The 21,509-nt window shown below is 43.4% G+C and overlaps 1 protein-coding gene across 5 annotated transcripts in view; it reads left to right on the top strand.

The window, feature by feature from the left end:
- The window catches only part of whrna (whirlin a), a 180,763-nt gene that overhangs the window by 143,754 nt on the left and 15,500 nt on the right, over positions 1-21,509 (top strand). For 4 of the 5 annotated variants that reach the window (XR_008566603.1, XM_054757991.1, XM_054757992.1 and 1 more), the window contains 2 exons: positions 6,932-7,098; positions 10,774-10,896. Coding sequence is in view for 4 of the 5 variants with exons in the window: in XM_054757991.1 (XP_054613966.1) it covers positions 6,932-7,098; positions 10,774-10,896 (290 nt within the window). In the remaining variant the exon portion in view is untranslated. The remainder of the gene's footprint in view (positions 1-6,931; positions 7,099-10,773; positions 10,897-21,509) is intronic. The other variant, XM_054757993.1, reaches the window with a different exon arrangement.

Below are 21,509 nucleotides of genomic sequence, written 5' to 3'. Positions count from 1 at the left end.
TCGCAGGATCGCAATCCATTAAAGAAAAGCTACTCATGGTTTTCTGGCGACTGTGCTCCTAACTCCGAGATCCTAACTTGAGATCATTTACCAGCTCCTGCTGTGTAATTCTGGGCTGATCCCTCACCTTTCTCACAAACACCTTTACCTCACAAGGTGGAGTCTTGTATGGAGATCCAGAGGGAGCGCGATTGACTGATTTATTTCTTCCATTTTGCTGGTGTTCTTGTAGGCCATTCCAGTCTTCTGCAGTTCTGCCTGAGGTTTTTTTATCAACAGTTTGCTCCTGCCCATGGTGGTGGTGAGGTTTGAATAGAAGAAACTGATCATGTGATGGGTTTATCCACATAACAGATTCAAGATTAGAGTCATTTCCTAAACTGACAGGACTAATTTGTGTACTTTGTGTGCACATAGCGGGTGGTCTGTGGAGGTCAGAATTCATGTTGGTGGGTAAGGGACAGTGGCGATTATGCTAGGACTGCAAGGGAAGCTCTGCTTTCCCCACAATGTCCAAAAAAAAAAAAAGTGCTGCAATATGTACTGCTGTGTGTGCATTTCATTGACTAAACATACACTAGAATACCTTCATGTTTTGTTCAGAATCAGCTACTTCCATCCATCCATCTTCTACCGCTTATCCGAGATCGGGTCGCGGGGGCAACAGCCTAAGCAGGGAGGCCCAGATTTTCCTCTCCCCGGCCACTTCGTCCAGCTCCTCCCGACGGATCCCGAGGCGTTCCCAGGCCAGTTGGGAAACATAGTCTCTCCAACGTGTCCTGGGTCTTCCCCGAGGCCTTCTACCGGTCGGACTTGCCCTGAACACCTCCCCAGGGAGGCGTCCGGGAGGCATCCTGACCAGATGCCCAAGCCACCTCATCTGGCTCCTCTCAATGCGGAGGAGCAGCGGTTCTACTCTGAGTCTCTCCCGGATGACAGTGCTTCTCACCCTATCTCTAAGGGAGAGCCCAGCCACCCTACGGAGAAAACTCATTTCGGCCGCTTGTACCCGCGATCTTGTCCTTTCGGGCATTACCCAAAGCTCATGACCATAGGTGAGGGTAGGAACGTAGATCGACCAGTAAATTGAGAGCTTTGCCTTTTGGCTTAGCTCTCTCTTCACCACAACAGACCGATGTAGAGTCTGCATCACTGCAGACGCCGCACCAATTCGCTTATCGATCTCGCGTTCCATCCTTCCCTCACTCGTGAATAAGACCCCAAGGTACCTAAACTCCTCCATTTGGGGCAGGATCTCATCCCCGACCTGGAGATGGCATTCCACCCTTTTCCGGGCGAGAACCATGGACTCGGACTTGGAGGTGCTGATTCTCATCCCGGCCGCTTCGCACTCAGCTGCGAACCGATCCAGTGAAAGTTGAAGTTCACGACTTGATGAAGCCAGCAGGACCACATCATCTGCAAAAAGCAGAGACTCAATCCTGCAGCCACCAAACCGGAACCCCTCAACGCCCTGGCTGCGCCTAGAAATTCTGTCCATAAAAATAATGAACAGAATTGGTGACAAAGGGCAGCCCTGGCGGAGTCCAACCCTCACTGGAAACGGGTCCGACTTACTGCCGGCAATGCAAACCAAACTCTGACACCGGTCATACAGGGAACAAACAGCTTGAATTAGCTGGTCCGATACCCCATACTCCCGGAGTACTCCCCACAAAATTCCTCGAGGAACATGGTCGAATGCCTTCTCCAAGTCCACAAAACACATGTAGACTGGTTGGGCAAACTCCCATGCACCCTCAAGGACCCTGCTGAGAGTGTAGAGCTGGTCCACAGTTCCACGACCAGGACGAAAACCACACTGCTCCTCCTGAATCCGAGATTCAACTATCCGGCGGATCCTCCTCTGCAGAACCCCTGAATAGACCTTACCAGGGAGGCTGAGGAGTGTGATTCCACGATAGTTGGAACACACCCTCCGGTCCCCCTTCTTAAAAAGGGGAACCACCACCCCGGTCTGCCAATCCAGAGGCACTGCCCCCGATGTCCACGCGATGCTGCAGAGTCGTGTCAACCAAGACATGCCTACAGCATCCATGGCCTTAAGGAACTCCGAGCGGATCTCATCCACCCCCGGGGCCCTGCCACCGAGGAGCTTTTTGACAACCTCAGCAACCTCAGCCCCAGAGATAGGAGAGCCCACCGTGGAGTCCCCAGGCTCTGCTTCCTCATAGGAAGACGTGTCGGTGGGATTGAGGAAGTCTTCGAAGTATTCTTTCCACCGATCCACAACATCCCGAGTTGAGGTCAGCAGCACACCATCCCCACCATACACTGTGTTGACTGTGCACTGCTTCCCCCTCCTGAGACGCCGAATGGTGGTCCAGAATCTCTTCGAAGCCGTGCGGAAGTCGTTCTCCATGGCTTCTCCGAACTCCGAGTTTTTGCCTCAGCGACTGCCAGAGCCGCAGACCGCTTGGCCTGCCAATACCTGTCAGCTGCTTCCGGAGTCCCATGAGCCAAAAAGGCCCGATAGGACTCCTTCTTCATCTTGACGGCATCCCTCACCACTGGTGTCCACCAACGGGTTCTGGGATTACCGCCACAACAGGGACCAACCACCTTACGGCCACAGCTCCGATCAGCTGCCTCGACAATAGAGGCACGGAACATGGCCCATTCAGACTCAATGTCCGCCACCTCCCTCGGAACATGGTCGAAGCTCTCCCGGAGGTGGGAGTTGAAACTCCTTCTGACAGGGGACTCTGCCAGTCGTTCCCAGCAGACCCTCACAATACGTTTGGGCCTGCCAGGTCTGACCGGCATCCTCCCCCACCATCGGAGCCAACTTACCACCAGGTGGTGATCAGTTGACAGCTCCGCCCCTCTCTTCACCCGAGTGTCCAAAACATATAGCCGCAAGTCCGATGATACAACCACAAAGTCAATCATGGAAGTGCGGCCTAGGGTGTCCTGGTGCCAAGTGCACATGTGGACACTCTTGTGCTTGAACATTGTGTTTGTTATCGACAATCTGTGACGAGCACAGAAGTCCAATAACAAAGCACCGCTCGGGTTCAGATCAGGGGGGCCGTTCCTCCCAATCACGCCTCTCCAGGTCTCACTGTCGCTGCCAACGTGAGCATTGAAGTCCCCCAGCAGAACAAGGGAATCGCCTGAGGGAGCACTCTCCAGTACTTCCTCTAGAGACTCCAAAAAAGGTGGGTATTCTGAACTGCTGTTTGGCGCATAAGCACAAACAACAGTCAGGACCCGTCCCCGCACTCGAAGGCGGAGGGAAACTACCCTCTCGTTCACCGGGTTAAACTCCAACATGCCGGCCACAAGCCGGGGGGCAACAAGAATTGCCACCCCTGCTCGTCGCCTCTCACTGCTGGCAACGCCAGAGTGGAACAAGGTCCAACCTCTCTCAAGAGGACTGGTTCCAGAGCCCTTGCTGTGCGTTGAGGTGAGTCCGACTATATCTAGCCGGAACTTCTCAACCTCATGCACCAGCTCAGGCTCTTTCTCTACCAGAGAGGTGACATTCCATGTCCCTAGAGCTAGTTTCTGTAGCTGAGGATTGGACCGCCAAGGTCCCCACCTTCGGCTGTCACCCAGCTCACTCTGCACCCGACCCCTTTGGCCCCTCCCATGAATGGTGAGCTCATTGGAGGGGGGACCTATGTTGTCTCTTCGGGCTGTGCCCGGCCGGGCCCCATGGGCGTAGGCCCGGCCACCAGACGCTCGCCATCGTGCCCCTCCTCTAGGCCTGGCTCCAGAGGGGGGCCCCGGTGACCCGCGTCCGGGCAAGGGAAAACGTGGTCCAATGTTTTTTGTCATCATAGAGGTCTATTGAGCTACTCTTTGTCTGGTCCCTCACCTAGGACCTGTTTGTCGTGGGTGACCCTACCAGGGGCATAGAAACCCCTGACAACTTTGCTTCTAGGATCATCGGGACACGCAAACTCCTCCACCACGATAAGGTGGTAGCTCAGGGAGGAGAATCAGCTACGTATCACAGGTAACTGACAAGACTTCCTTCTTATTCATCCCCGCAGCGCCACGGCGCTTTTACGCAGTCAGACGCTGAGCGTCTACTGACTTCGATGGGGAAGCGTAGAGTGGGTTGTTCCACTGCGCGAAACTGGACGGACATTGGATAAATGCTGGGCTTTTTCCCGCCCATCGGACGCTCAGTGTCTCTGGGGGCCTATGGGGTGGTGGACTGGCCCAGGCGCTGGGCTTCTGCATGATGATTGGATGATCTGTCTGATGCGGAATCCCTTTTTGATTGACAGTAAAATGAGCGAATCAGCAATCTTGAATGATCAACCTCCCTCTGAACTGATCCAGAGACTTTACTGATTCCCAGCAACTTTGTCTTTGTTAAAAACGACTAGCGTTGTGTTTGGCGACTCTCTTCTGTCACACTTCTGCCAGCTCTGCTGGCCATTGAGAGGACACTGGTGAAGTCCCTGGAAAAGACGCCTAGTAGGTACGACAGGGTCACAGATCATTTTCTTGAAAAGGACTGGAGGGTAGAATTTACATATAAATAAATAAACACATTTATCATGTTGGCCGGAAAAAAATGAGCTTCCCCTCCTTGAATGACCAGCAGCCGCCACTGGTGGGGGACGAAATACAAAAAACACATAATTATTTCCTATGGTATACAATAGTAGTAGTAGTAGGGGTGTCACAAGATCTCATTTCACAAGATCTAGTGGGATTCAAATGTTTCTCGTGCAGAAAAAAACTGTCTTGCAGACACTAGGCCTGGAATGATAATAAATTCATCACACAGTAAATGAAACTGAACTTGATCATTTTTCCGGCCTCAATATATTGCCATGTGGATGTGTGTCTATTTTCCTCATCTCTCACCTCCAAACAGGCAGGAAGAGAGTTCACTCTGTGCATTGGTTTCAGCACCTTGGTGCGTTTGTTCCATACAACAAAGGCATGAACGGAGTGAGCCCTTTTGTCAGTCATACAGTCTCTTTGTCTCGGTCGTTGGAGGCGGGGCTGCAAGCATACACACAGAGTGCAAAAGAGTGTAGCATAGTAGGAATTAAATTAGTGGATTGCAATATCTTGTAATATATTTTTTATGTTTTTTTGTTGTACTTTTCTTAAAAGTAACGTTAAAATCTCACCTCGTCTCATTTTCGTAGACCCAATCTTGTGTATCTCGTCTTCTGACACCCCTAAGTAGTAGTAGTAGTAGTAGTAAAACTCTTCCTGGTTCCTAATTGCCAGTTTCTTTTGTAAGCGCACATAATTACTTGTAAATCCCCCAGTCTCTTAATATTTATTGATTTTTAATCAAAAATCGGGAAAGGCATGAAAGGCAGAAGCATATACTGTACATTACACCAGCAGGATTACCAGAAAAGTTACTGAGTATAAATATAAAATACAAATTTGTTATTCCCTGATGTAGGTGACAGAGCAGAGCATTTTACAAACTATTTTTTATTTTAAAAAAGGAACAAAGTGCGTCCCTTTTTTCTAAAAACAAGATGATTCCGTGTTTGAAGGGACGTTTGGCAACCCTAGTATCCACTGTTCTTATTCGCATAAACGAGACATCCCTGATCAAATGCAAACAAATTAATGTTGCAGCCATTGTTGCTGCAATGTCGACAGACACAATGGAGCATTTTTAATTGTATTTAATGTGTGATCCACATCAAGCGAACAGCAGCTGAGCACAATCGCATTTAATTTGCAGCTGGTGTGTGTGTGCGTGTGTGTGTGTGCGTGTGAGCATCAGGCAATAATATTCGGAATAGTTTCACTTGCCTCTCCAGTCACATTGTGCACATCTGTCAACTTGCTTGCTTATCGTTATAAAGGAATACATCAGCACATCAGTCACTTTGAATGTAAAAAGAGAAGACAATCTTACCTCTGCCGCATTGACCAGTGGAGCCGACAGATAAACGCTGATAATATCCCTTCAAAGCTAATTAAGATGTATTGTAGGGAGTCATGTGATTACTCAATGTTTACATACAAACATATTTTGTAAATATCTATGACTTAGTACAGTGGTACCTCTGTATTTGTTAGAAATCCGTTCTAAAAGATCCAAGCACAACTGAAACGTACGAACAGTGAGGCAGTTTTTCCCAGGAAATAATGTAAATTCAATTAATGCATTCCAGACACCCAAAAATATTAACAACAAATCCATTTTACAGAGAATTGTTATAGTTTTACACGCAGAAAAAAAGCCAAATAATTATAAATGACGAATGAAATGGATAAATAAACATTTAACATCACTTTTATATTTATTGACTACTCTTGTTGGCGAAAAGCAAGGAGGGGAGGGAATGCCATCTTTGTACTTTACGATGAGTTCTTTCTTCAATTCAATATCACCGTCTTTATCAAATTGCTGGCACCCAATAAAAAATGCACGGACAGTGAGTCACCAACACATGGGGGCTTCGTTTCGGCACTCGATTCCGCAGAATGATACAGTACAGGGCAATTGGACTAGTTTAGTGTACGATAACCGAGGTAAAATTTTGGCCAAAACCGAATGATAGGAAAACCGGGACGTTCGAACACCGAGGTTTGACTGTACCTAATTTACTTCACGGAATGTGCTTGAATGTGCAATTTTTGAAAATATTAACAGCAACCGTATATTAACATCACATAAGAACGTCATCTTGTCAAACCAATATAATTCAGTAGTAAAGTAGCCCTGCTAAGCCCTGCTATGTCTAAGTATGCAAGTAGGCCACCAGGTGTCATTTTGACATAGAAAAACAATAAACAGGACAGAACTTATCAGGATTATGCAAAATAATAGAAAAACCCTATAGAATTTGGTGAGGATCTACTTAAAGGTACCAATACAGAACATAGCAGAGAGTCAGTATGTTTCCATAGAGCAATTGACAGTACTGATATCACGTGTGCCTGCCCCCTTACCCTCCCCCCTTAGGTGGTGCCCTGTCTCAGCTGTCAGACAGTGGCCAGACTCTCAGTGAGGACAGCGGCGTGGACATAGCTGAGTCAGGACACGTCAGCAAAGACAACAGCTCCCATTCCTCATGCCCACGCCACCTTCCAGACGCCCAAGGGAGTGGGGGGGGTAACCCCGCCAAACCGGTGAGGGTGCATTTACGAACAGCTGTGGGCCCAATATGGATAAAGTAGCTGATTGATCATGAAACCAAAATGTTAGTCATGAATTTGATCTGCTGCTTGACCTCTATCTTTGAGAGGACCAACTGAGAATTGTAATGACCAATATCTGCAATACATCAGAGTTCCTCCATGAGCAAGATGATGATGAGCGCCGGGCGACTGTCGCTCTCACTCAAAGCTATTTTAAGAACAGACAAACACTTTAAAGTCCACCCTTTTGAACCCTTAGTAGAACCAGGCTGCTATGGACTATTAGTAGTCATTATAAGGCAAGTTATATGTTGTATATTCTGGTCATAGTCATCAGTAATGTTACATTTATGAGACATGACATTACATTACCTTCACACTGCATGGAGTCAGCCATAAAAAGTTCTACTCCCATTCCATGTGGAAGTGGTGTTTGGCTTCTTACTTTGTCCTTTTTCCCCACTCCTTCTGAAACCCTTCCTTAAGTTTAGAATAAACCAATTGGAGGCTGACTAGTTAGCTCGTTTAAAATGGCAGCTATCTCTTGTATACCTGCAGCGATCCCGTAGCCTGCGCATTACAGTTTGAGCAATGTGTTGTAAACAAAGAATAATAGGAGTGTAATCGGGGTGTTAGTTCATGTCTACAGGGCTCTAATAATGGTAAAAATTGTATTTAGGAAGTCATAAACAGGTTTTCTATGCTCTAACTATGAAAATATTCAATGTATTAATATTAAATCCTACTTTGCGGAAATTCACTTATCATGGTTGGGTCTGGAACCAATTAACCACAACTGTACAAGTAAAATGTACAGCACACAACTACTGTTAGAAATCCCACTATTGTGACATGTTTATATCTTCACTGCTTCACTGACAGATGTTATTTTCTCAAGCATTGAGATGTCGCATTGTGGTGGTCCTTGAACACACCATACAGTGGTGTAAAAAAGTGTTTGCCCCTTTCCTGATTTCTTATTTTTTTCATGTTTGTCACACTTAAATGTTTCAGATCATCAAACGAATTTAAATATCAGTCAGTGACAACACAACTGAACAGAAAATTCAGTTTTTGAATGAAACGTTTTATTATTAAGGGAGATAAATAATCCAAAACTACATGGCCCTGTGTGAAAAGGTGATTGCCCCCTAAACCTAGTAACTGGTTGGGCCACCCTTAGCAGCAACAACTGCAATCAAGCATTTGCCATAACTTGCAATGAGTCTCTTACAGCGCTGTGGAGGATTTTTGCCCCACTCATCTTTGCAGAATTGTTGTAAATCAGCCACATTGGAGGGTTTTTGAGAATGAATCAACTTTTTAATGTCACGCCACAGCATCTCAATAGGATTCAGGTCAGGACTTTGACTAGGCCACTCCAAAGTCTTCATTTGGTTTTTCTTCAGCCATTCAGAGGTGGACTTGCTGGTGTGTTTTGGATCATTGTCCTGCTGCAGAACCCAAGTTGGTTTCAGTTTGAGGTCACCAACAGATGGTCGGACATTCTCCTTCAAGGTTTTTTGGTAGACAGCAGAATTCATGGTTCCGTTTATCACAGCAAGTCTTCCAGGTCCTGAAGCAGCAAAACAGCCCCAGACCATCACACAACCACCACCATATTTTACTGTCGGTATGATGTTCTTTTTCTGAAATGCGGCGTTACTTTTTTTTACGACAGATGTAATGGGACACACACCTTCCAAAAAGTTTAACTTTTCCCAAAATTGAGACTAGCCTTAATGTTCTTTCTGTTAATGGCTCTCACTGTGGTTCTCTGGAGTCCCAAAGCTTTAGAAATGGCTTTATAGCCTTTTCCAGACTGATAGAGCTCAATTAATCTCAGTTATGTTTTAACAGGGGGTGCAATCACTTTTTCACACAGGTCCATGTAGGGTTTTTTTTTTTTCCCTTAATAATAAAAAGTTTCATTTAAAAACTGCGTAAAATGTTCAGTTGTGTTGTCATTGACTAATATGTAAATATGCTTGATGATCTGAACATTAAGTGTGACAAACATGCAAAAAAATAAGAAATCAGGAAGGGGGCAAACACTTTTTCACACCACTGTAGTTGTGTGCTGTGACTGGCTACACCGTGACACCGTGATTACATGGCATTTAATTAGTGTGCGAGTTCATTTTATTGCAAATGTTCATCAGAAATTGTGGGACAAAGTCACCAAGGGTTTAAAGGGAGAGAAGCGAGCTGTGTGTGAAAAGTTTTACAAAACATTTTTTGGGGCGTTTCCATTGCCATTCACTTGTGGTTCCGGTACGGCTTTGCGGGGGATCTACTATATAAATGTAACAATATATGTACTGTACCAATATGAACAACATAACAACCCCCCGTCCCACAGATATTTACATTCTAGCCAATATTATTGATACTTGGATGGCTCCACCCACCCCTATCTTGGAGAGCTTGCTTGTCACTGTTGGTCCTCACAAAGGCAGACGCACCAATGCAGGCGCAACAGTTAATAAACTGAGAAACACTGATCTATTGTGAAACTCACCTTTTCACACATGCTGCTTTTTCCATCGTTTTGTTTTTGATTTTCATTCACGTTATGCATTGTGTCAGTTGTGTTACGCATTTACGTCATCCTTCTCCACATGGTACGCTGAATAGTTAAGATGGTCTGAATGGGAGAGTGTTGATTAGAGAGATGCGACACGTGAGAAACTTTTTCAGATGGAAAAATGAAGGCTTAAAGGACGTCCTTTTTTAATCGAAGGCTGTTATAAAAGAAGCATTATTATGCAAGAGAAAGTGAGGGTCGACGTGTGCTGACCGTATAAGCTTCACAATGTCAGTACAACATGTTCTTCTTCTTTTGCTGTAGATGTAGAAATTGTTAGTATTTTTCAGGCACATATCTCCAAGTGATGAGCGAACTGTTGCAGGATAACAAAGCTAAAGTAATTTATCAAGCAAAGGGTTACAGGTGGTCCTCGGTCTACGTGCAAGTTCCGTTCTAACAACGCAGATGTGAGTTGAGTTTTAGCGCATGAATCAGCACTTATGCCTACGTACGATTTTTTAGCTGCGCAATTTGCGGTGTTCCCCAAATCTGAGTTTTTTTTGTTGTTTTTTTTTTTGCTTATGGAGAACTACCACTACAGGTCTTAGTTATCACTGTCCCTTTCATAGGAGCAGATGTTTTCACATGTTCAAATCTTTATTCTTCATGATGATTGCAGCGTTTGAGGGTCTTGGACCAGGTATGCAGCCAATGTTGGTCGATGTTTCTCACTTTTTAAGCATACGATACTTTATGATGTCTAATTTGACTTCACTTTTTACTTTCACTTTCCTCTTCTTTGACACCATGACATCGACAGAGTCTGCCTCACGCATGGGCGACATCATGAATGGAAGAAAGTGAAGTAAAAGAACTAAATTGACGTTTTTCCTCGGTGTAGCAATGCGCCGCTACATATTGTTACACCTACTCTTTCTTTTTGTACACTATTAGTTATTTATGGGGGTGTGTCGTAACCACGAAACATGGTGACCCGAGGACCGCCTGTAGCTTGAAGTAGATGCTGGTCGGACAGTAGTTCTGTCTTTTGTTCCTGGCTTTATGAAAAAGACAAATAAAGGAGGACAGTGATGATGTAATGAAATGTAATGAACATTCTGTCCCCCTGACTTTAGCCAGGGCTATTGGAGCCTACGTCCACACTTGTAAGGGTGGCAAAGAGTGCAAGTACGCTGGGTATCGCCATTGAAGGAGGAGCCAACACTCGGCAGCCGTTGCCACGGATTGTCACAATTCAGGTGAGCTGGGGAATGCAATGCCTTACATAAATGATTCCCAATAACTGTGCCACCTCACATTAGTATGCCAGGGGAAATTATCCAATTTCTCTTAATTGGTCTAAAAATGATTACTGCAAATAACGTACACTTGTGCCTCGCCACTTCACGCTTCAAATTTTGTGGCTTTACTATTATCATGGTTTTTCAAAAATACATTAGGCAAGGCAAGTTTCTTTCTAGAGCACAGTTCGTACACAAGGTAATTCAACATGCTTTACAGAAAAAGACGGGTCAAATTATTTCATAAACTCTTTCTAAAATCATTAGATCAAATTCCCTAAATCGTTCCATAAAGCAATAATAGATTTTTTTTTTAATGAAGAGTGCAGATAAAATACTTTCAGTTGTCAAATGCACAGTTGAAGAGAAGTGTTTTCAGCCTGGATTTGAACATTGCCAAAGTTGAGGACTGTCTCACATCTTCTCTAACACTGTTCCAGATTTTGGCAGCATAAAACTGAAACGCAACCTCATCGTGTTTGGTCTTACCTCTGGGCAACTTACCTCCGGAGACCACTGTCTGAGCTTCTCAGAGCCCGAGATGATTTATATGGCTCTAACATGTCAGAGATGTACTTAGGCGCAAGACCATAATAAATTATGCTCTTTCGTGGGTGAATACGACCAACTATTAGTCAAAACATATGCATACGTAAGCAAATGTTACATATCTTTTGCTTAAATTAGGCATTTTCAAGCATAACAACGGTTAAATGAAACTAAAATGCACATGTAAGACTCATGCAAACATGTTGTGATGATATGTCGTATTCTACACTGGTCACTAGGTGTCAGTAATGTTACTGTAATGTTCTGTGAGACACACAAGCACCAGACTTGATCGCCAGAACAACAGGCTTTTATTGCAGGTTTGAATGATCTCACAACAGGCACAATAATCCCTAACCCGGGCTACTGTTGCTTTCCTACCCCATGCCAAGCTAAAACTCAACTGTGAACCCCTGACATCACTTCCTGTCCGCCCCTCACTCAGCTCTCCGAGCAATGAGCATGAGTCTTATGTATGTCTTAAATTGCTTACCGTTGGTCCTCGTTTATTGCTGTTAATTAGTTCCAGACCAGACTGCTATAAGTGAATTTCCACAAAGTACGATTTAATGTTAATAAACAGAATATTTTCATAGATAGAGCATAGAAAACCTGTTTTGGACTTTTTAAAAATATATTTTTTTACCATTATTAGAGCCCTATAGACATGAAATATCACCTCTATTGTCACCTTCACACTCCTATTATTCTTTGTTTACACCACATTGCGCAGGCTATGGGATCACTGCAGGGACATAAGAGACGGCCGCCACTAGCATAGCAAGTTACTGAGCTAACTAGTTAGTAGGGGTGTAACGATTCGTTTTAATAACGATTCGACTCGTATCACGATTCGTGTTTGCCCATACAATTCCAGGATGATATTGATTCATTTAGAACGATACAATCTGAAACGATTCAGTAACTTTAAATTAATTCAATAACTTTTGAGCTAAAAATTCAACCAGTGTGACTGTGAAATAAATACCTGGATACTGGACAGTGCAGGTGAAGTTTCCTAGATTCCCGTTGTTTTTTGTCAGGGAATCCGGTATAAATTATTAATAATGCTGACATGCTTAAGAATAAATGATCAAGGTGTACAAAAAATGAGTTAAAAATGCAATACAAAATCAGGATGAACAGAGGGTGGTATAGCCTGCCATGATGATTTACTTTCAATAGTGCAATCCAAACCTGCGCTTTGCACCCAAGGGTGAGGGACATTATGCATATTCCTCAGCAAATGAATGTGGTATGCTATCTTCAATGAGGTGTTGAAACTTTTTCACCTGCACAGGCCGATGGCAGCAGGGGCTTTTTTTGGACTGATAATCCTCCTAATCAGAGCAGCCATTTGAAAGAACGGTGCAGCAAGTTGCAAGAACACACTGACAGAAGTTCTGCAACGTACATATGTTTTGAATGTTACAAAATTTTGAATGGTATCTCAATCAAGTCTGTAATTCTACCTGATAAAACATGCCTTGAACTTTCACTTCTCTAGTGCTGCTGTTGCAGCTGTTGCAGTGCAGCTGCAGCACTGCTGTAACAAGTAAATTTCCCCGCTGTGGGATAAATAAAGTACAAATACAAATACAATACAAATACAATACTACCCCAAGTATTAAAGAAGTTAAAGCAAATTTCATACCGTACAATAGTGCCTTTGGTTCCCGTCGCTTTAACATTGAGTCAAGACAAAAGCTGTGATTGACCCACGTACCTTGGCAAGTACAACCATACTACACAATATATCATAACTCAGGCTGTGACATTTGTTTTAGAAGTCAACAGAGTAGCAATTTACATTTTTTGACAATCAAAAAATCCAGGGAAGAAAATCAATCAATCAAACGCTGCATCAACACGCTGTATTCGTTTCCACGCCACACTCCAATTGATTTGAATGAAATTTCATCTGCAGATAGATATTAAAGTGAATTTATATCCTACGTACTTAATATCTTGTCTTGAAGCTCCGATCCATGAGTGTGAAAGGCTTAACGCTGGACTTAACTTTTCTGTATACGAATGAAAATACACCCGATATCACGAGCACGCACAGTGGTAGATTTTTGCATTGCTATTTGTAACATTCCTACATATGTGTTTTGACCTGGACACGCCGCGCTGGATGATGACGTCACTAAGCGTCACTGCTACTGGACCGTAACCTACCGTCCAGAGGCCTACAAAAAACGTCCTTACTTTGCATTTTGTCCCCATAAATGTCACTTAAAAGGAGTTTCAAATACGGCAGGTGAGTTAAATGTGAATACTGAATAAAGTGAATGAAGTGACCAAAAGGAGAAAAAGCGAATCGGCTGTATTTTACAGGCCAGCTACAACTCCCATGACCACCACATAACGAAAGGCAGACTGTTACGTTTAACATCATTAAAAGTGATTAAAAAAAGCACATCCATATAAAGCCTGCCGTGCGTACATCCAAGGCTTCATTTCCTAGTATCGATTCAATCTCTTGATTACCTTTTAAACGATGTTAGATCGATATGTATGTCATCCTGAATAAATGGATGCATTGATGTCGTGAATGAATCGATACACCCCTACTAGTCAGCCTCTCCAATGTACTTATTACATATTTAGGTCATAAACAGGTTTTGTATGCTCTAATTCCTAATTTTTTATTTCTAAATAAGAAATCCTACTTCACAGAAATGTACTTATCACGGTGGGGTCTAGAACCAATTAACAGCAGTAAACAAGGGATTACTGTGTCGTACGCTAGCGACGTGTACGGGCATAACAATGAAATGCTCTTCCTCTCCATTACAGGAGACTCAGTACAGGTAGGAAAACACTGCTTTAAAAAAACCCACCGGGCAGATCACACCGTTTTGAACACACCGTCCTTGTCAACATGCATTTTGATGAATACTCCTCTCCACGTTGTCAGCATGTTTTTACATTCTTGTCTCTCTGCAACGACGCCACCCGCCCACCTGTCACATTCAAGGTGGGATTTGATGTACCTCACCACTCTTTATAGCAATGTTGTCCTCACTGGGCCTTTTTAACGGAAGTTTCACAGATAGGAGACCAGTAGACACCCGTACATTTGCGTTAGTTGTCTCAATTCAATTATTTATTGTCATTGTCGGTGTTATTGTCGAAAAATGTGCATACAATGCGAACAATATGTATAGTGTATCATGTAGCACAGCAAACTGTGTCAGTACTGAATGAAATATCGTTATTGTTATGTAAAACGCTGTATAAGAGCTGCGGCGATTGCGATGATGGAGAGAGCAGGGACTGCTCACTTAAAAGCCTCACTGCCTGTGGGTAGAGGCTGAGGGGCAGTCTGGTGCTTCTGCCATGAATGGACCTGCACCCGGGTTGCGTTAAAGCGGTGTAGCTCCACAGTAGTTATGTTGCTGTTGTTGTTTCACGCTGCTAAGTGATAATGATGAAGTAAACAATACTACAACACATGCCGATTTACCCTGACCCATTGTTCACGGAAGTTAGCCTTTTAGGCGTCAAATTTTATGTCCAAAAAAATAAAGTGGTCGACAAATGTACAGTATGTTGACGTTGGCTTAAGTCGGAACTTTTTTAGTAAAAAGAACACAGTGGACCAGGATGAGTTGGTCAACATAGACGGATAGTCGGCACTCGAGTTACACAACTGAGATTACGGCGCCATGTTGGGGCCAATTCAAGCGTGCACAGTACAACAAAGCATGTAAAAAGTGGTATAAAGAATATTAAGGTATTCAATGTAATATCCATAAAATAACTGCAGTTTAGATTAAGTGCACGAAATGAGGTTTGCCGACCATACAGATCAAAATAAATCTAAAATTGGGCCAGATTATAAACAGTATAATACGATTTTTATCTTTTTTTTTTTCATTATTGCACCTTATATCTAACATTGCGAATTCCTTCTACAGTTTTGAAGCATTTTAAATGAAACTTAGGGTAAATGAGGACATGAAGATGTCCATTAGGCATGTTTTTTTTTGTGTTTGTTTGTCGGACAAAGCGTTGCCACGGTAAGTTTGCTCGAGATCATGGATTACTTTATTTGCAACCAGAGGTGATTTACACAAGGATCATTCACATTAAACAGAAATTCACAACACCAAATACAACACATGGGACCGAACACTCTCAACTGACCTACCTCGCACAGCTTTGAAGACGAGTTCGGCTTCCAGCCCAAGCGGTTGATTTTATTCTCCCAAATTGTCCGTCTGTTGATATCTGAAGGGAATCTGTACAGCTTGAAACCCTTGTCGTGCCTATTTGTGCATCCAAATGCACAACAACTCGGCATTTTTGATGAATAAACAACAGTACAGCCAAGAATACTGTCGTATTCTGTTGTATAAAGGCGAACGCAAACGGGAATTTGGCCCCAAGATGGCTCCACGAGTCACGTGGCCGTATTTTTTCGACTCGTCATGTTGTAACTCTCTCTATCAAGGGACTCTAGTCGACACAAACAGGTTGCACTGTAGCAGCAACCAGAGTGACAACACACGAAGATACGCCGATTGTATACAGTGGCATGTTTTTCGGTTTATGTTGAAAATTTAAGAAAAAATTAAGCCTCGGTTCGCGTACATTTCTTGGTTAGCGTACAATACGGCGCACGTCTTGTTGTGTTAACACACTGCGTGAGTCCACCTGTGTTCTTAATGTGTTTTTATCACAAAAGTTAGCAGCTTGTTAACTGGAAACCGGAAGTGATCGTCCATGACACCATCAGCTGTTGACTCTGTTGTTCTTTGCAAACGAACACAGTTACGCCACAAATCTCTGCTTTTCTTTTTATCACGGTTGCAAAATATCTCACAACGGAGCCAAAGATGGTTGCAAGTGCCAGCATTTTGATAAATAAGGTGACAAATACCGCTGAATTCAAGAAATAACTCCTAGCAAAACACGAAGGTGGTGTCCATGTGGATCTTGCTGCCCCGTAGCCATCTTCATCGACAGTCAAGTCTTCAATGAAGGTGTAAGTCACGTTACATATTCATTTATCCCTTTCATTCGTCCTTTATAGGGAGCAAAATTTAATTTGGAGTGCGTTTCAGTTACAAATGAATGTTCTGGAACAGATTAATGACGCTAACGGAAGTTCCACTGTATTGTTTTTATTGAAATGGTATTTGTTTAGCCAACATTTTATTGGTTTTTGTCTTTTTACTTTTTGTATTTTTTATTTGTACTTTTAAGTATCTTTTTTAAAATATAATAAAAATGTAAAACGAAAGCAAGTGTGAACGCACCCAAAGCGTGACTGGGAAAGCCATGCATTAGCAATAGGCTCATGACTAGCATTAGCATTTTCTTACCTCAGAGAAGAAGCAAGGAGTTCCGACTGAAGATCAAAGCAGTCCACATCGTATTCAATGCTGTATTTCAGCCTCCTACTAAGAGAGGTGCTGATTGAAATATAAAAGGGGAACTGATTGCCACAGGATGGATGGATGGAAGGAAGGATTACAAATCAGCACTTTGGACACGCAGGCATGTACTGAAAGACACAACTGTGTGTTTTCAAGAAAAGGGGATCTGGTGTTACCGTAAGGCAGGGGTCGGCAACCTTTTTGGCTACGAGAGCCACATTTTTAAAAATGTATTTCCGTGAGAGCCATATAATATTTTTTAACAATGAATGTATTCTTTTCAATAACGTTATTACTGAAGCTAACCAATAATAAACCAAATACTTCTTACCATTTATGTGACTTCTGCTGCCGCATGGTTTTCTTTCTTTGCGCCATCTTCTTGGTCAATAGGGTTTGCTCTGCAGAATTAGCTAGCTGACTATTCTATTCTGTCTAAACTGGAAAATCCCGGGCAGCTGCCGTTGATTCTGGCCACCCTCATTGCAGGAGAAAATGGATGGCCGGATTAAAATGCATGAGAATGTTTTAGTCGTGTTTTACTTTAAAATGTCAGAGGAAAATAAATGTTATCGTGTTAAGAAATGTCTGCAAGCCAGATGCAGTCATCAAAAGCGCCACATCTGGCTCGCGAGCCATAGGTTCCCTACCCCTGCTATAAGGAGTGAACGGATGCGTAAAAAGACATCCCAGTGATGAAGGTGGTTCACTCTTTGTGTGTACGATATCTGTACCTAGTAGGAAGTACCCCACTCACCTGTCAGCAACCGTTTTATTATATCTTTTCAATGGACAAAACTATGGAAATGAAATTTGGATATAACTTTGAGTAGTCAGTGTACAGCTTGGAAAGCAGTATTTACTGCACTATTTACTACTGTCCTCTGAATATAACTGAACTGGCATTTGCAACTTTCTTTGGCCCCATGGTAGGTTATTTAGCATGTCACACTGAGACTGGGTCGCCAATGCAAGGGATGCTGATGTTTTTGCACTCGATCCCGCAGAAAGGAAGGACGTGCGAATGTTTGGCCGTACAAAACCTGAGACCGTGTACAAAAAACGGACTGTTGTCAAATTGTCCTTCAAAAACCGAATCATACAAAATGTTGAGCGTACGAACACGGAGGTTTTTCTGTATCTAGTTAACCTTTGAGCTTGGGATGAATATTCCAATGCATGGCCTCTCTTATCTCTCCTGCAAAAATAATGTTTGCCACCGTAATATCACCATTTATTTGGTAGTTCCGTTTCACCTTTGGTCTGTTTTGTCCTGGACATTGTGACATAAGGGTAAAGATGTGAACACATGACACAACCAGGAAATGTAGACCATCCAAATTACAAATACCTCCAAAGTTGTGGCCTCCCTTTTCCTGAGTGGGTCTGGAGAATGCAGGTATCTATTGTAATTATGTAATGGCACTTTGAACTGCTAGTTTTTGTACGTAGGGTTTGTACGTAGGCTGAAGAATAATGGACATTTTATCTGTCTAATTCCTCGTACATCTATAGTACCTGTACTTATTCAGAAGACATGTGACTTTCCAAGTGAAGGTTTCTGCTGTAGTCATCAGAGCCCACTTAAAGGTGCATTCAGCGTGTTTTGATCCTACTTTGGACTAGCTCCATCCACTGTGTGGCACAGCACGCTCAAACTCACAATCAAAATGCAGATTTGCATGACTCAGTCCTGCCAAACCTGACAGTAGTAAATCCCAATGACGCTGCTTTGACGCTGTCTGCTTAGAAAAGATTGCTAAGTATGTGCTGCATTCAAAAACTGCAAACTGCGAGCAGAACTTCCAGACACAAAACACACAAAATATTTGCATGCAAAGGACACCGTCATTGACAGCAAGCAAGTGGTGCGTACGGGCAAACGTGGATATCCTTAATTAAAGTGTCAAACTGTAATTGAATGCAGAAGTAGTAGCATTCATACAAACTTAAAACTTAATTTCCAGCAGATGATTGTAGATGAAGTTTTGTAACTGTTGTGCAGTAGGCGCTTACGGGACTTTTAGAGGGTCAATCGGTTAGAATAAATGATTGAATTTCATTTTATTCAGTTATATAGTAAAAGACAAATGGTCGGGGCACCACCCCGTCATGTAATTTTTACCACATATTGTCATAACGCGCCGCATTTTGTTGAACGCATTCTTGAACGCAATCTGTAATAAATGTTGCCACATTCTGTCATTTTTTTACACTATATACTTAAAATATGTAAAAAAAAAAAAAGGTTTAAATCCGTCGGAAAAGGGTGGATTGCTCCCTCTAGTTGGGAATGAGGTCCTGCCCAGGTGGAGGAGTTCAAGTATCTCGGGGTCTTGTTCACGAGTGAGGGAAGGTTGGAGCGTGAGGTCGATAGGCGGATCGGCGCAGCGTCTGCAGTAATGCGGTCGCTGTACCGGACCGTCGTGGTGAAGAGAGAGCTGAGCCGGAAGGCAAAGCTCTCAATTTACCGGTCGATCTATGCTCCCACCCTCACCTGTGGTCATGAGCTTTGGGTCGTGACCGAAAGAACGAGATCGCGGATACAAGCAGCTGGAATGAGTTTCCTCCGTAGGGTGGCTGGACTCACCCTAAGAGACAGGGTGAGGAGGTCGGTCATCCAGGAGGAGCTCAGAGTAGAGCCGCTGCTCCTTCACATGGAGAGGAGCCAGTTGAGGTGGCTCGGGCATCTAGTCCGGATGCCTCCCGGACGCCTCCCTGGTGAGGTGTTCCGGGCATGTCCAGCTGGAAGAAGGCCCCCCGGGGCACATCTTGGACACACTGGAGGGATTATGTCTCACAGCTGGCCTGGGAACGCCTTGGTGTCCTCCCAGTGGAGCTGGAGGAGGTGGCCGGGGACCGGGAAGTCTGGGCTTCCCTACTGAGACTGCTGCCCCCGGATGGATGGATGGAAAATATGTAACAAGTTATTACAAAATGCAGAAAAGTTTATTACAAAATACTTTCAAGAATTTTACTCCAAAATGCAGTCTTTTTCGTGGCTCTCGTGCAACAAAAAATAAATAGCTGCCTCATAAATGTTTATTTCAATTTAAAATATTTACAGTATATTCAGTGTGAGCAATAATTGATTCATTAATAATTGATCACTGATCTCCTGCTAATTTTGTATGTTTTCCCACATACAAAGATACGAACAGTCCATAATATTTTGGTAGGTTTATTTTAACAGAGACTGAATGCTTAAAAAAATGCAGTAAAAAAAAACCATTAAATAAATGTGATGAATTCATTTGTATTTGATTTAGTGAAATAGTCATTCGATCCCCAACCAACCTCCAAGATTGCTGACACGGTCATGTGCCCATGAAGCACACAAACTAGTCCCGTCCCTTCAGGAAGGAGCTCGGTGAGAAAGAGGCACAATAATTGGAAAATAGAAGCAACACAAGCTAACAGTCAATCACCATCACTCTGGAGCTCTCCATGCACGATCTCACCTCATGGGGTAAGAATGATTCTGAGAAAGGCGATGGATCATCCCAGAGCTGAGAGTAGGTTAATGATATCAAGGCAACTGGGAGCACAGTCACCAAGAAAAACATTAGTATCACTTTGCTGTAATGGATTGATATCCTGCAAGGTCCCCTTGCTCTAGAAGACACATTTTCAGACCCGTCTTGAGTTTGCCGATGAACACCTGAATGATTCAGGCTTGGGAGAAAGTGAAGTGGTCAGAAGAGACCAAAATTGATCTTTTTGGCATCAACTCAACTCACTTCGTCATAACTACTATCAGACACAGAGGTGGAAACATTCTGCTTTGGGGATGTTTCTCTGCTAAGAGTACAGAAAGACTTCACCGCCATGCTTGCGCCACAGAGTCTTGGATGAGAACCTAACCTCAGCCTGAACACTGAAGATGCGTCATCGTGTCAATGATCCATAACACAAAACCAAGATAAAAAAGTGTCCCAAAAAGAAGCACATTAAGATCCTGGAGTGACCTATTCAGTCTAAATACCATTGAAAATCTGGGGAGGCAGCTGGAACTGCGAGTTGCCAGATGACAGCCTCAAAACCTTCAGGATTTGGAGCGTGTCTGGAAAGAGGAGTGTCCCCTCCGGAGATGTGCGCAACACCCCTGGTGGCCAACTACAGGAAACCTCTGACCTACATGCCAGCAAAGGTTGCTCCATCAAGTAGTAAGTCAAGTTTTGCTTGAGAATGAAATATGTATTTCACGCAATCAAATACAAATTAATTAATAACCTTTATTGAATGTTTTCTTCTGTTTTTTGGGGGGGGTTGATATTCTGCTGAAACAAAGGTACCATCAAAATGATGTACTGTCCACCATTCTAAAACACAAGCACGATTCATACACACTGTAATCTTAACATTTTTTTTCCAAAGATAAGTGTGTATGTGCGTGTGTGTGTGTGTGTGTGTGTGTGTGTGTGTATAAGAGAGAGAACAGGTGCTATCACCCAGACGTGAGCATGCTTCGTGCATGCATGTGCATGAGGGTGCATGCATGAATAATGCAATAAAAGACCATAGACTAGCATGAGATTCAAACCTTTTTCTTTAGGTCAGAAGTTTCATCAATCATTATCAGTGGACGTAAACCAGCGCGGTGTTGGTCATGAACGATTTGTTGAATGTAGA

Source organism: Dunckerocampus dactyliophorus, chromosome 17 (genome assembly GCF_027744805.1).
Source record: "Dunckerocampus dactyliophorus isolate RoL2022-P2 chromosome 17, RoL_Ddac_1.1, whole genome shotgun sequence".
Classification (NCBI taxonomy): Eukaryota; Metazoa; Chordata; class Actinopteri; order Syngnathiformes; family Syngnathidae; genus Dunckerocampus; species Dunckerocampus dactyliophorus.
The sequence above is the reverse complement of the archived record's forward strand: the minus strand, read 5'-3'. Positions and strand labels throughout refer to the sequence as shown.